The 15,645-nt window shown below is 47.0% G+C and overlaps 2 protein-coding genes across 3 annotated transcripts in view; one reads left to right on the forward strand and one right to left on the reverse strand.

Annotated features, from left to right (window-relative positions):
• The window catches only part of ARHGEF4 (Rho guanine nucleotide exchange factor 4), a 215,650-nt gene that overhangs the window by 85,288 nt on the left and 114,717 nt on the right, over positions 1-15,645 (reverse strand). For both annotated transcript variants that reach the window (XM_051848762.3, XM_089328361.1), the window contains exon 3: positions 5,819-6,124. In XM_051848762.3, the coding sequence (XP_051704722.3) occupies positions 5,819-6,124 (306 nt within the window). The remainder of the gene's footprint in view (positions 1-5,818; positions 6,125-15,645) is intronic.
• The window catches only part of LOC149127482 (uncharacterized), a 38,133-nt gene that overhangs the window by 12,427 nt on the left and 10,061 nt on the right, over positions 1-15,645 (forward strand). Inside the window, exon 2 of the mRNA XM_089328364.1 lies at positions 10,470-10,649. Within this exon, the coding sequence (XP_089184490.1) occupies positions 10,470-10,491 (22 nt within the window). The 3' untranslated portion in view covers positions 10,492-10,649. The remainder of the gene's footprint in view (positions 1-10,469; positions 10,650-15,645) is intronic.

Consider the following 15,645-nt stretch of genomic DNA (forward strand, 5'->3'; position numbering starts at 1 on the left):
GCTGCTGGGGATGCCTGTAACCCATGTCAAAGTGCTGGTTCGAGTCCTGCTCTTCCAGTTCCAATCCAGCTTCCTGTGAATGTTCCTAGGAAGCAGCAAGTGATGACTCAAGTGCTTGGGTCCCTGCTACCCATGTGGGAGACCTGGATGGAGTTTAGAGCTCTTGGCTGCAGCCTGTCCTACCCATGGCTGTTTCAGGCATTTGAAGACTAAATCAACTGATAGAATATCTGCAACTCCCCTTCTCTCTCCGTGTGTGTGTGTGTGTGTGTGTGTGTGTGAGAGAGAGAGAGAGAGAGAGAGAGAGAGAGATTGTGTGACTCTGCCTTTTAAGTAGGTGAAAACAAATAAAATCAACATTAAAAACATAGTATGTATTCAAATAAGTGCTTGTTCCTTTTCCTTTTGCTTTTGTATTCTGCAAACTGTTCCAAGTCCATCTTTGACTGCTCTCCCAGGCCATAGCAGAGAGCTGCATCAGAAGTGGAGAAGCTGAGACTCGAACCGGTGCCCATATGGGATGCCAGCACTGCAGGCAGCGGCTTTACCCACCATGCCACAGCGCCGGCCCCTCTGCACACTATTAAGCAAAAACAGTGTTCAGAAAATGTTTTTAGTGATTTCTGGAAATATGCAAGCAAGGATTAAGATGCAGTGGCATACTGCATGCCATCCCTCCCACTTGAATGCAACTAAAAACGCCAGGCAGACGGCATCAACCGGCCACCTGAGGACCCTGAAAGCACTTGGTAGCAGGTGGGTTGGGGAAGGAAACAAGATGTGAGGCTGTGGTAATCCTGCGGTGTTTCCTGTTTGTTGTCCCTGTGGGATCCCTTGGCCTGAACCCAACCAACTGCAGCTTGAAACTAGGTGTGGACAAGAAGAACTCCAAAAGCAACAGCCTTCTTTGTCTGAAGAGAGAAAAGGGGTCCCCAAAGACGGGAGGGAATGGGGAAATCGTGTGTGTTTTGATGCTGTTTTCTCCTACTCCCTAGACAGTCCCACTGTAGTGGCCGTGGTGGGCAAGCAGATGCCTGAAACTCTGAGGAAGGGGAATACTTTCTGACCTAGGAATTGTAGCCCCAAAAGAGGGTGGAAGAATTCTCACTTCGGTTTTTGTCTCCCTGTTCTCCTGCCAGTTTGTTCCAGAGATAGAAATAGTTTCAGGAAGTGAGTGGCACAGTGGGAAAACAAAAGCTCTAGGTTTCTAGTGAAGAGACAAAGAGGTTCAGCTTCCTGCTCATGCTCCAGGGGAAGCAATGGATGATGGCCGAGTCCTGGGGGCCTTGACACCCACATGAGAGTCACAGATGGAGTTGCACTCTCCTGGAGTCAGCCTAGCCCAGCACTTGCCACTGGGACCATTTGAGTAGTGAAACAGCACATAGGAGATCTCTCTCCATCATGCTACCATTCAAATAAGTGAAAAAAAAAATCATTTGGGCTGGTGCTGTGTCATAGTAGACTAAGTCTCTGCCTGTAGTGCTGGCATCCCATATGGGCACAGGTTCAAGTCTCAGCTGCTCCTCTTCTGATCCAGCTCTCTGCTGTGGCCTGGGAAAGCAGTGGAAGATGGTCCAAGTCCTTGGGCCCCTGCACCCATGTGGGAGATCCAAAAGAAGCTCCTGGCTCCTGATTTCAAATCAGCCCAACTCTGCCCGTTGTGCCAATTGGAGAGTGAACCAGTGGATGCAAGACCTCTCTCCTTGCCTCTGTAACGCTGCCTTTCAAATAAATAAATAAATCTTTACAAAAATCATTTTTCTTAAAAAAAAAAAAGACCAAGAAATCTTCAGGCCAGAGAGGAGGGAGTTCAAGAGAATAATCCCATGGTTATGTCTGAACCCCTGGGCTGAACCTCCAAACTGTGCATGAGTGCATCTGACCCTGAATAGACCCAGAGTCTTTGAGAACTGTACCAAGGGTAGAACATTGTAATTTCCAGACTGGCCACTGGGTGATCCGCATTCCCCAGACAGCACTGCAGATATCTTAAACCTGGACTGACGTACGAAAAAGGCCAGTAACACCTTGTGACCTGAATTTTGCCAGGTCAGTTGCCTGAAAACCTCAATCATCATCATTCTCCATGGGAACTGTACAAGGCCCAGAGTTTTATAATATGCAACCCAGAATTAATTGACATAAATAGAACTATGAAAACATCTCACCTTTCTAGGGAAAAAGACAGTCAGCAGATGCCAACACCAAGGTGACACAGTGTTTTAAATTTTTAAAGACTTCAAAACAGCTCCTGTGCAACCATACTCTAAGAAGTGAGGGGGCCGGTGCTGTGGCATAGCAGGTAAAGCCATTGCCTGCAGTGCTGGTTTGAGTCCCCACTGCTCTACTTCCTATCCGGCTTTCTGCTATGGGCTGGGAAAGCAGTGGAGGGTGGCCCAAGTCCTTGGGCCCCTGCACCCACGTGGGAGGCCCAGAAGAAACTCCGGCTCTTGGCTTCATATCGGCCCAGCGCTGGCCGTTGCAGCCATCTGGAGAGTGAACCAGTGGATGGAAGATCTCTCTCTCTCTCTCTCTCTCTCTCTCTCTCTCTCTCTGAATCTCCTCTTTCTGTGTAACTCTGACTTTCCAATAAAAAAAGAACTCTTCAAAAAAAGGAGTAAACATGAATAATTTTGAAATGAATGGGAAATACAGCAGGTTAATAGATATAAAAATAATAAAATGGAAATATCAGAACTGGAAAGCTTAACTGAAATAAGTGATTCACTGGCAGAGTTCAGTTATAAAATACAATGAGACAGGAAAGAATCAGCCAGCTTGTAAATACAGTCATGAAGTGATCCAGCCAGCAGAACAGAGAGAAAAAGACTGGGGGGAAGTACAGAGTCTCGGGACTCATGGAATACAGCAGAGGTCTACTGTTCTCAGCAACATCCCAGAAAGCAGACACTGTGGTGTCAAATAATATCAACAAATATTTGTAACTGCTGGAAACAAATGCAAATCATAACTTAAAAATGTAAGAGCTCAGCAAACTTCAAACAGGAAAACCGAAGGAACTCAGTGCCTGGAGACATTGACACCCTCCCACATGACACCCAGCCCTCTCATGACACCCAGCCCTCTCTCATGACACCCAGCCCTCTCATGACACCCAGCCCTCTCTCATGACACCCAGCCCTCTCACGACACCCAGCCCTCTCATGACACCCAGCCCTCTCTCATGACACCCAGCCCTCTCATGACACCCAGCCCTCTCTCATGACACCCAGCCCTCTCTCATGACACCCAGCCCTCTCATGACACCCAGCCCTCTCTCATGACACTCAGCCCTCGCATGACACCCAGCCCTCTCTCATGACACCCAGCCCTCTCTCATGACACCCAGTACTCTCATGACACCCAGCCCTCTCATGACACCCAGCCCTCTCCACGGGCCCTGCCTGAATCCTTCATGGAGGTGGAGCCCCAGTGACCTGATTACCCTTTCAGAGTCCCAGCATCTCTCAGTGCTGTTAGGTTGGGCCCAAGCCTTAACGTGAGTTAACCACATCCAAACCACAGCAGGGTGGGTAAAGGAACCCCACAGCAGGAGGCTTCTGCGCTCTCCTTGGAAGTGGCACAGTATGAATCCCAAGCAGACTGAAAAGCTGAGGATGTATGTTCATCTCTAGAGCGACCACTAAAACAAGAGCTGCACAGAAATTCAGTGGATAAGTTAAAACCGAAAACTAAAAATACCAAAGCAATCCAACAGAAGACAGTGAAAGGAGATAAAGCAGTGAATATGAACATGGGCGACCACTGACCTGGTAGAAATAAATCCAAGCACATCAGTATACATTTAATAAATACATTAAATATATACATTTAAATGAAAGAATATAATTAAAAGAAAGAGATCAAATTTATTAAAGGAAAATACCTAACATCTAAAATATGCTATTCACAAGAAACCTGAAATAAAGATAAGTAAAATAAATAAATAAGTAAGAGGAAGAGGGCGTGCGTGTTGGGGTGGTGGTTAAGAGGTTTGGTGGGATGTCCACATTCCATATTGGAATGCTTAGGCTGTAGTCCTGGCTGTGCTCCCGATTCTGGCTTCTTGCTGATCAGACCCTGGGAGGCAACAATGATGGCTGAAGTGGTTAGGTCCCTGCCACCCAAGGGGGAGACCTGGATTCAGCTCCCGGCTCCTGGCTTTGACATGGCCCGGAAGCCATTGTTGCTGCTGAACCACTGGACAGGAGCTCTCCATGTGTCTTGGCTCTCACTGCCTCACAAGTAAATAAGTTGTAAAAAGTAAAAGGATGGAACACATAAGCCACACAAACACTCCTCAGAAGAAAACTTGAGTAGTTACATTGATATCAGACAAAAGCAACTCCAGAGAAGGAACTTAACAAGGATACACAAGGACACGGCATAGTAAGAGTGAGTTTACCAGGAAGAGATAAACATCCTTAATTTCTTTTTTTTTTTTTTTTTTAAGGTGTATTTATTTGAAAGAGTTACAGAGAGAGGGAAAGACAGACAGATCTCTCCCTTCCGCTGATTCACTCCCCAGATAGCCACACGGCTGGGAGTGGGCCAGGCTGAAGCCAGAAGCCAGGAGCTTCTTCCAGGTCTCCCACATGGGTAGCCCCTGCACGTGGGCCATCTTCTGCTGCTTTTCTCAGACCGTTCGCAGGGATCTAGAATGGAAGTGGAGCAGCTGGGACATGAACCGGTGCCCATGTGAAATTCTAGCATTGCAGATTGTGGCTTTACCTACTATGCCACAATGCTGGCACAACTGTCACTAATTTCGATGACTCTAATAACCATGGACTTACAAGATATATGGAGGAGAAACTAATAGAATTTAAATTTAAAGGAGAAATGGAAAATTAACAATCTTTTTTGGAGACTTCCACCACTTACATCTCATTGGTCAACAGAACTAATAGAAACTTGGTAGTGAAATAGACAAAGTGGATAGCGCAATCAGCCAACACTCAGAGGTTGGGTAAAAGGTTTGATGTCAGCACTTTTAAGTCATTTTCAGATAAGCTGCCAGTTTCACAGAAATCATGGTGTTGGGGCTGGCATTGTGGCTCAGTGGGTTACATTGCCACTTGTGACTCTGACATCCATATTGGAGCACCAGGCCAAATCCCAGCTGCTCTGCTCTGATCCAATTCCCTGCTGATGCTCCTGGGAAAGCAGCAGATAACTGCCCAAGTGCTTAGGCACCTGCCACCCATGTGGGAGACCCAGATGGAGTTCTGAGCTCCTGGCTTTGCCCTGTGTGGGGAGTGCACCAAGGAAAATAAGCCCTTTCTCTGTGTCTATCCACGTCTCTGTATATCTCTCTGCCTTTCTAAATAAATAAATTTAAAAAAAAAAAAGGTCTCAATATTAAAACCAAATCGTGGTGTCAAAATGTCATTGCATTTAGTTCATGTCACGAAGACTGTTACATGAAAATGTCTTGCACTTTCCTGAGGATTAGGGCCAGTGCTAACGCAGGGTCCAGTGCAGTACTGGGCACACGGTAGGCATTCACTAAATGGTGATTACTACGGTAAAGTCCTCGAGTACCAGGGACTCACCTTCTTCTTCTCTGCTTTGGGGCCTTGTAGGGCTGGGCACAAACAGGGACCCCAGGGAAGAGGAGGGAGCTCTGATCTCCATGGCTTTGGGGAAAATGCTGTCCTGGGCAGGGGGCGGGCCTGGCCAGGTTGCTGTATTCCAGGGGCCTTGCAGGAGGGAAGGCAGGGGATGAGTGACAGCACAGGGCAGAGTCAGTTAAGGCAGGCAGCTGCATGGGAAGAGAAGATTCTAGGCTGGTCCTGGCTCGGGAAGGACTTACCTGGACTCTGCCTTTGTGTGAGATCCCTGCATGCTTCTTCCTTTTAACCTGGCCCTGCTCCTCCAGCCTCCTCCTCTGCGTCTTCTCCAGCCACAGGTCATCCGCACTGCAGCGTAGGCGCTGATAGGTGCTCCTTGGGTGGGGCAGGGCCTCCCTGGGGGCCTCCTCTGCAGAGATGGAGGGGAGGGCCCACCCTGCCACCTGGGCGCTGGACAGCGGCCTTGGAGCCGGCTCTGTGTGCAGAGCTTTCTGTACTTGGGCGCCGCGGGGCTGCTCGCCTGGTGGTTCTTCCCAGGGCTCGGGGTTCTGCAGAGTAGAGAGGAGAAGGGGTCAGACACTGCAGAGAGGACAAATCCGGGAGACACTGTCCTTCCTCTGTCACTCCCTCTTGTGTACATCACTAGGTTTTGGCTCATTCTCCAAGTACAGATTCCAGTGAAATTTGTCTTTTTTTAAAATATATATATATATTTATTTGAGGACCGGTGCTGTGGCGCAGTGGGTTAACGCCCTGGCCTGCAGTGCCGGCATCCCATATGGGCACCGGTTCGAGACCCAACTGCTCCACTTCCTATCCAGCTCTCTGCTGTGGTCTGGGAAAGCAGTAGAAGATGGCCCAGCTCCTTGGACCCCTGCACCCACGTAGGAGACCTGGAAGAAACTCCTGGCTCCTGGCTTCGTGTTAGCGCAGCTCCGGCCGTTGCGACCAATTGGGGAGTGAACCATCAGATGGAAGACCTCTCTCTCTCTCTCTCTCTCTCTCTCTCTGCCTCTCCTCTCTCTGTGTAACTCTGACTTTTAAATAAATACATCTTAAAAATATTTATTTGAAAGGTAGAATTAAGGAGAGGGAGGGAGGGAGGAAGGGAGAGAGCAAGCAGTCGAGCTGGTTCATTCCTCAAATGGCCACAATGGCTGGGACTGGGTCAGGCCAAAGCCAGGAACCTAGAACTCCATCCAGGTCTCCCACATGAGTGCAGGGGCCTAAACACTTGAGCCATCTTCTGCTGCTTTCCCAGGCGCATTAGCAGGGAGCTGGATCAGAAGAGGGGCAGCTGGGACTCAAACTAGCACCCATATGGGATGCCAGTATTGCAGATGGCAACTTAACCTTCTGTGCCACAGCATTGGCCCCAAAATTCTTTGTCCACAGTAATTTTGGAAGATGTGAAGATTAGGAATAAAACAGATATTTTCTTGGTTAAAATGTCTACTTTCAAGACTGTTTCAAACCATCCAGTCTTCTACTTTGATCAAAGAATTGGGTCTTACATAGTCATGTTCAAGTGTGCTCATTAAAACACACTTCACAGGTCAGTGGTGGTGGCCAGGGCTTGAACAGTGACCCTCGAGAACAGAATTTCAGCAGGAGCACATTCCAAACTCCGTTTGGCTTTGACACAGAGGTTGACAGAACCGAGTGCAAAGCTCCACCTCACTCCCACTGCCATCACTGTCCCTGGGTGTGGTTATGCACCCAGCCACCTACCCACTGTAAAGTAAAACACACCCATGCCAGCAGAACTGTTAGGCTTGGGTTGATGGCACCAGTATCCCTGTTCTTTGGAATCAACCTAAGTCCACCGAGAGAAGAAACCTTTTTCTCCCCATGTGCTGTGCAAGTGTAGCCACACCCCATCCGCAGCCAGCAGACACTTCTTCCCAGCAAGCACCTCTGTGGAATGCCACCACCATGCCCTTTGTGCAAGATACATGGTAGAAATGAAGGTGGGGTTTCTTTGAACTTTATCAAGAGTCTGCTTTAGAAACTCTATACACACACATGTATTTATGGGGGGAGTAGAGAGAGAGAGGGATTGAGAATATAGGAGGAGGGAGTTGGAGAGATGGGTGGATAATGGATGGATGGATGGTTGCATAGTGGTTTTGGTGTATAGCCTGTGAACTGAGATTTAGCCAAAATGGCTAACCCTAGGTCTGGCCAAAGCCAGGATCCAGGAGCTTCATCGGGGTCTCCTACGTGGGCAGCAGGGACCCACACACTTGGGCCACCTTCTACTGCTGTTCCCAGGCCATTAGCAGGGAGCTGGATCAGAAATGCAGCAGCTGGGACCCAAACCCCTGCCCATATGGGATGCCAGTGTTGCGGGTGGCAGTTAGAACAGTGATGCTACAATGCTGGCCCAGAACTTAGCATTTTCTAGGGCCTTTAGAGAGAAGGCTGGTGGGCAGTGTGGATGTCCTAGGTGATTTATTCCACAAGCTCAGTGGAAAAAGAATAAGCTCTTCTCCCGCTGCATCCCCCAGCATGAGAGGATGCAGCTGCACTCATGAGCAAAATAACAATGTTTCAGTTAACGCCACACCATGTACACAACAAGGTCGGCCTCATAAGATTATCATGGAGCTGAAAATTTTTGCACATGATAAGTATATATGATACATAATACTTGATAATAAATGTGTCACTGGTTGATGTGTTTACCGTACTATGTTTTTTAGAATTATGATATTCCTCGTTATAAAAGAAGTTTACAGTCAAATGGTGTGTTAGAACACCAGCAGCCTTATATATCTTATGTTTGCCATGTTTTCTGATTGAGACATTTTCTCTTGTGTCTGATTTGATCTCTTTTTGTCTTATTCATCATAAGCAACAAGCTATACCATATGCCATGCAACCTGGGTGTGTAGCGGTCTGTACCATGTTGGTTTGTATAAGTACATTCTATCATGTCCACAGGACAAAGTCACAGAACGGTGAGTTTCTCCGAATGTGGCCCCGTTGGTAAGTGTTAGGCAACGTGTGACTGCGTATCCATGTACTTAACAGAGAGCTTTGATCTTCCCAGGGAAAAGGTTCATGTTCAGAGGTCAGTAATTAGAGCAGTGGTTTTCACCGTGTGACTTGCCAGACCAGCAGTATCACTCCATGTGGTAGGCAGGCTGTAAGATGCCCCAAAGGGTCTCAGTGCCTGATGTGCAGTGCTTGTCTGAGCCCCTCTCTTAGAGAGTACACTGGATTTCATGACAAGATTCTGATGAACAGAGTTTTGTTAGAAGTGATAGCATGTCACTTCCAAGGTTAGGTTCTCAAAAGGCTGTGGCTTCCATTCAGGGCCGGCTCTCATGGACTAAGTGGGAAACCACTTGAGAAGCCGTGAGCCTGGAGACCTCTAAATAGGCTCATGTATCCAGGAACCGATTGCTCCAGCCAACAGCCGGCAGGAGCTGGAGGCCAGCCAGGGCTAAGCCACTCATGAGAGTGGGTTTGGAAGCAGGGTATCACCCCAGTGAAGCCTTTAGATGACAGCAACCCTGTGGAGCCCCAGAACCACAGACACCTAGTCCGATCAGCCTGGTTACGCAGCAATAGGTGACTGCTACTCCTGCACCAAGACGCAGTGAGTCTGAAGACTGAAATACAGAACAACACAATCTGGACAACAGAGAGAAAATAGAGTAGGAAAGAGTGAACATAGCTTCAGGGACCTGTGAGACTACGAAGAAATAAGACCCTAGGCAACTGGAGTCCAAAAAGGAGAGAAGAATCTGTGCATTGCAAAAGGATGTAATTATTCAAAACAGTAGTGGCTAAACCTAATTCCACCAGAGACATAAACCCACAGCTTTAATTGCACAAAGCCCACGTAATATAAATGCAAGGAAATCTACAAGAAGCAACATCATAAAGTTCTGAAATCGAAAGACAAAGAAAAAAATTTTAAAACAGTGTGAGGGAAATTTTCCTTATGAAGGAAAAATGTTTTAGGTGACACCAGATATGTGGAGGCCAAAGGAAGTTACAAATATCTTTAAAATGTCGTTTTCAGGAAAAGAGCTGTTAGCTGAGAACCCTCTTCTATCCAGTGAAAAAATTTTCCAGTAATGAAGGGGAAATCAAGATGTTTTCAGAGAAAGGAAAAGTGAGAGAAGTTATTTCCAGAAGCTCCACCTTTCAATGGCTAAAGGAATTTTTTGAGTTAATTTTTAAATAAAGTGTGAGATTTATGTCAGTTTTTTTTTGGTCTCTGGATGTCCAGTATTCTTTGTGGAAAAGACTGTCATTTCTCCATTGAATTGCATTTGCACCTAAAAATCAGTTGGGTATATTTGTGTGGGTCTATTTGGGGGTTCTTTTCCCATCAGTCTGTGTGAATATCCCTTCCCAGTACCTCGCTGTCTTGATTACTTCATGTAGTAAGCAGTAATTAATCCAGGTAGAGTGATTCCTCCCACTTTCTCAAATTCGTTTTCACTCTTCTAGAACCTGTGCCTCTCCATATAAACATTAAACTACAAATTTTTAATGAAAAATATTCATGACAGATCCTCCCCCCATTACCTTTACAAATCTATGATTAAAATCAATACCTTGAATCCTTGCAATTCAAATCAGAAAAGCTAAGGGTAGAAGACAGGAAATCCATGCAGCATTCATTCACAAAATTGATGCTGTACCTGACAGCATCCTAAGAGATCACCTAACCCAGCCATTCCAGATAAGGGACAGAATCTCAGTGTGGTCTTATGCCCAGACTCTCAGGGCCAGGAAATGTTAGAGCGTGGAATAAAACACTCACAGGTGGTCTAGATTTCTAGTCCCCACCCCCACCCCCATCCCTGTCTCTCAGCTGCAATTATTTCTATACTCCTTCTTGATCTTGGTTTCTTTCTTAAACTCCCTTAGCTCGGAGCACAAATCCATGTGATGCCAGATCTCACTTCCCCTGGAACAAAACTGAAGCCTGAAATTCTAGAAGAAAGAAACCTCTGTGTGCAAACAGCTCCTTTCATATCCTAAGGACTACCTCCTATTTCTCCCTGTCGTCAGACACACATCACTGTGCTGTGACCAGACAGGTCTAAGGTAAGCCTGTGTAGGGTTACATTCAATGGCAATATGTAGATGAGGGAGAGAAGTCCTATCAGGAATGCATCTAGGGGTTCATGCATAAGTAAGATGGTTGGCCAGAGGTGCCTGGCGTGCTTCCTCCACAACAGAGAGCCAGAACAAGGGATAAAGGGCAGTCACCGATTCACTGGAGTGTTTGACGTTTGAGACTAGGGTGCCAAGTGGGGAAGTGGCAGAGACATTGCAGAGCATGGAGATACATAATGGCCTTATGGAGAAAAGAACTAAGCCCAGCATCTCCTGTCTTGTATCTCAATCAAGATCAACCCTGAACCAACAGAGACTTCACTTACAGAGAAAAGGGGAGCAGGAGGCACTAGGTTGTTCTCAGTCCTCCCACATACACCTGCAGCGTCTGATGCTGGAGCATCCTGTTTGGCCTTGAGTTGGCAGGTTGCCACACGGCTGCATTGCCCCAGAGAAACAGTCTAACCCACAAGGCACGCTCCCCCATCCTGCTGCACAGCATCACATTGATCACATTGAGATCGTGTCCACCCTGGGTCCTGTGAAGCAGCCAAGCAGATGCTGTCAGCAGCCCCAAGGAAGCATCTGAGATGCCCATTCCAAGTGACTCAGGCTGCAGAAGCCCTAGGAAACAACTGGCAGTCCTGTCCTCCCTCCACTGTCTGAAGAAGCCAGGTGTGTCTCAGTTTGTCGTGCAGTCCCACAACCCCTGCAGCCTAGCCCATTGAGACACTCACTGACATCATCAACATTGATAACAGCTGCAACAGCTATACAGACACCACACTAAAGTGCCCACCTGGAAGGAGAGCTGGTGCAGCACATCCAACCAACACCCCAGGACATATCACCAGCACAAAGTCTTTGCTGTGAAAGCCACCCTATACAACTGGTAAAAGGCCACTGACCCACAAGATGTGCAAATGCCAATGTAGGTACATAAGAAGCATGAAAAATCGAGGTAACATGATACTTCAGTGGAAACCAGCCACCCCCTAGCAGCAGACCTCATAGAAAAGGAAATTAGTGCATTGTCAGAAAGAGTTCAACATGATTTTAAGGAAACTGTATGAGACCTAAAGAATACAGATGGGGCCAGCACTGTGGCATAGCGGGTAAAGTCGCTGTATACAGTGCTGGCATCCCATATGGGCACTGGTTCGAGTCCTAGCTGCTCCTATTCTGCTACAGCTCTCTGATATGGCCTAGGAAAGCAGTAGAAGATGGTCCATGTCCTTGGGCCCCTTGGACCCATGTGGGAGATCTGGAATAAGCTCCTGGCTCCTGGCTTCGGATTGGCGCAGCTCTGGACCATTTGGGGAGTGAAACACTGGGTGGAAGACTCTCTCTCTCTCTCTCTCTCTCTCTCTCTCTCTCTCTCCCCCTCTCCCCTTCTCTCTGTGTAACTCTGACTTTCAAGTAAATAAATAAATATTTTTTTGAAAACAGAATACAATGAAATTAGGAATATAATAAAATGAATGACAAATTTGGCAAAGAAGTAGAGACCATTAAGAAAGAACTAAACAGAAATCTTGTAGCTAAAGAACTCAATAAGTGCAATTTTAGAATACAACAGTGGGCTGGCGCCACGGCTCACCAGGCTAATCCTCCGCCTAGCGGCGCCGGCACACCGGGTTCTAGTCCCGGTCGGGGCGCCGGATTCTGTCCCGGTTGCCCCTCTTCCAGGCCAGCCCTCTGCTGTGGCCCGGGAGTGCAGTGGAGGATGGCCCAAGTGCTTGGGCCCTGCACCCCATGGGAGACCAGGAAAAGCACCTGGCTCCTGGCTCCTGCCATCGGATCAGTGCGGTGTGCCGGCAGCAGCGCGCTGGCCGCGGCGGCCACTGGAGAGTGAACCAACAGCAAAGGAAGACCTTTCTCTCTGTCTCTCTCTCTCACTGTCCACTCTGCCTGTCAAAAAAAAAAAAAAAAAAGAATACAACAGTGAGCCCAAGTGCTTGGCTCCTGCCACCCATGTGGTAGACCTGGATGAGCCCAGCCATATTGTTTTTAACACGACCAACATAACTCTGATACCAAAAACAAAGTCACAACACAAAAAAGAAAACTGCAGACCAGTATCCTTGATGAATATGGGTGCAAAAGTTCCCACCAAGATATTAGCAAACAGTCCAACAGTACACCAATAAAACTGTATCTCATGGAGCACAGTGGGTTAAGCTACCCCCAGTAACATCTGCCTCCCATACTGGAGTACTAACATCAGACCCAGCTACTCTACTTCTGATCCAGCTCCCTATTAATGCACCTGGGATGCAGCAGACCCAGCTACTCTACTTCTGATCCAGCTCCCTATTAATGCACCTGGGATGCAGCAGATGGTGGCTCAAGTGCTTGAATCCTCATCACCCATGTGGGAGACCCAGATGGAGTTCCTGGCTCCTGGCTCCTGGCTCCTGGCTCCTGGCTCCTGGCTCCTGGCTCCTGGCTCCTGGCTTTGGCTGGGCCCAGCCCTAACTGCTGCAGCTATTTGGTGTGTGGATGGAAAATCTCTCTCTGTCTCTCTCTATGTCCCTCCCTCCCTCTCTGTCACTCTACCTTTTAAATAACTAAGTAAATAAATGAATCTCTTAAAAATATTACATATCATGATCAAGTAGGATTTATCCCAGGGATGCAAGGATGGTTCAACATACAAAAGTGGTAGCATTTTTTTTTTTTTTTTTTGACAGGCAGAGTGGACAGTGAGAGAGAGAGACAGAGAGAGAAAGGTCTTCCTTTGCCGCTGGTTCACCCTCCAATGGCCGCCGCTGCAGCCGGCGCACCGCGCTGATCCTGGCAGGAGCCAGGAGCCAGGTGCTTTTCCTGGTCTCCCATGGGGTGCAGGGCCCAAGCACCTGGGCCATCCTCCACTGCACTCCCTGGCCATAGCAGAGAGCTGGCCTGGAAGAGGGGCAACCGGGACAGAATCCGGCGCCCCAACCGGGACTAGAACCCGGTGTGCCGGCGCCGCAAGGTGGAGGATTAGCCTATTGAGCCACGGCGCCGGCTCAAGTGGTAGCATTTTTATTACCAATAACTAGTGTATTGAAAAAGAAATAAAGAAATTCAATTGACAATAGCTAACAAAAAATAAAATATATAGGATAAATTTAGCCAAAGAAATGGCAGAACTCTACAATAAAAATTAGAAAACACTGATGAAAGAAATCTTAGCAGACATACACACAAACAATAGGAAAGATATTCCATGTTCATGAATTGGAAGAATTAATACTGTTAAAATGTTCGTACCTCCCAAAGCAATCTACAGAGTCAGCGCAATCCTTATCAGAATAACAATGACATTGTTAACAGAATTAGAGGCACAGTCATTTTTAAAATTCAATGAAACAACAAAAGACCTAGAATAAACAAAATAGTCCTGAGCAAAATAAAATACACCTGGAGGCATCACAATACCTGACTTCATACTAGCACACTATAGTAATTAAAACAGCATGGTGGGGCCAGTGCTGTGGCATAGCCAGTAAAACCACCACCTGCAGTGCTGGCATCCCAAATGGGCGCTGCGGGTTCAAGTCCTGGCTGCTCCACTTCTGATCCAGCTCTCTGCTATGGCCTGGGAAAGCAGTAGAAGATGGCCCAAGTCCTTAGGCCCCTGAACCCGTGTGGGAGACCTGGAGGAAGCTTCTGGCTCCTGACTTCAGATTGGTGCAGCTCCTGCTGTTGTGGCCAACTGGGACGCAAACTAGCAGATGGAAGACCTCTCTTTCTGTCTTTCCATCTCTCTTTGTGTAACACTGACTTTCAAATAAATAAATAAATCTTAAAAAAAAAAACAGCATGGTATTGGTATAAAAATAAATTTTAATGGAACAGAATAGAGAGCCCAGAAATGAATCCATGCAAGCCAGCCAGCCTACTTTTGACAAAGTTGCCAAGAACATACTTTGGAAAAGACATAGTCTTGTTAATAAAAGGTGCTGGCAAAACTGGATATACATATGTAGAAACATGAAATTAGATACTTGCCTTTCACCATATATAGAAGTCAACTCAAGATGGATCAAAGGCCTAAATGTAAAGACCTGAAATCATGAAACTGCTGGAAGAAAAGTAGGGAATGGGGCCAGCACTGTGGTGTAACAGATAAAGCTGCCTGCGGTGCCAGCATCCCATATGGGCGCTGGTTCTAGTCCTGACTGCTCCACTTCCCATCCAGCACTCTGCTGTGGCCTTGGAAAGCAGTAGAAGATGGCCCAAGTCCTTGGACCCCTGCACTCCCTTGGGAGACCTGGAAGAAGCTACTGGCTCCTGGCTTCGGATTGGCACAGCTCTGGCCGTTGTGGCCAGTTGAGGAGTGAACCAGTTGATGGAAGGCCTCTCTCTCTCTCTGGTTCTTCTTCTCTCTCTCTGCGTAACTCTGACTTTCAAATAAATAATCTTTTTTTTTAAAAAGTCAGTAAAACACTTCAAAACATTAATGTAGTGCCAGCATTATGGTGCAGAGGATTAAATTGCCACTTTCCATGCTACCATGCCATATTACAGTGAAAGTTCAAGTCCCAGCTACTCTACTTCCAATCCAGTCATTGCTAATGTACCTGAGAAAGCAGATGATGGTCCAAGTGCTTGGGCCCCTGCCACCTATATGGGAGACCCAGATGGAATTCCAGGCTCCTGGCTTTGGCCTGGCCTCCTCCTGGCCATTGTAGCCATTTGGGGAGTGAACCACTGGATGGGAAATATCTCTGTGTCTCTCTACCTCTCTGTCACTCTGCCTTTTAAATAAATAAATGTTTAAAAAAGACATTTATGTACACAATTATATTTTTGATAACACCCAAAAGGGTGGACAACAAAAGCAAACCTAGACAAATGAGATTGTATCAAACTAAGAATTTCTGCATAGCAAAGGAAACAATTCGTTGAGTGGAGACAACTGCTGGACTGGGAGAAAAGGTGTGCAAGCTCGTTATCTGATGAAATACTAAAATCCAGAATATTTGAGGAACTCAAA

The sequence above is a fragment of the Oryctolagus cuniculus genome, chromosome 3, assembly GCF_051225735.1.
Source record: "Oryctolagus cuniculus isolate XC-2025 breed Fujian yellow rabbit chromosome 3, ASM5122573v1, whole genome shotgun sequence".
In the NCBI taxonomy this organism is placed as follows: domain Eukaryota; kingdom Metazoa; phylum Chordata; class Mammalia; order Lagomorpha; family Leporidae; genus Oryctolagus; species Oryctolagus cuniculus.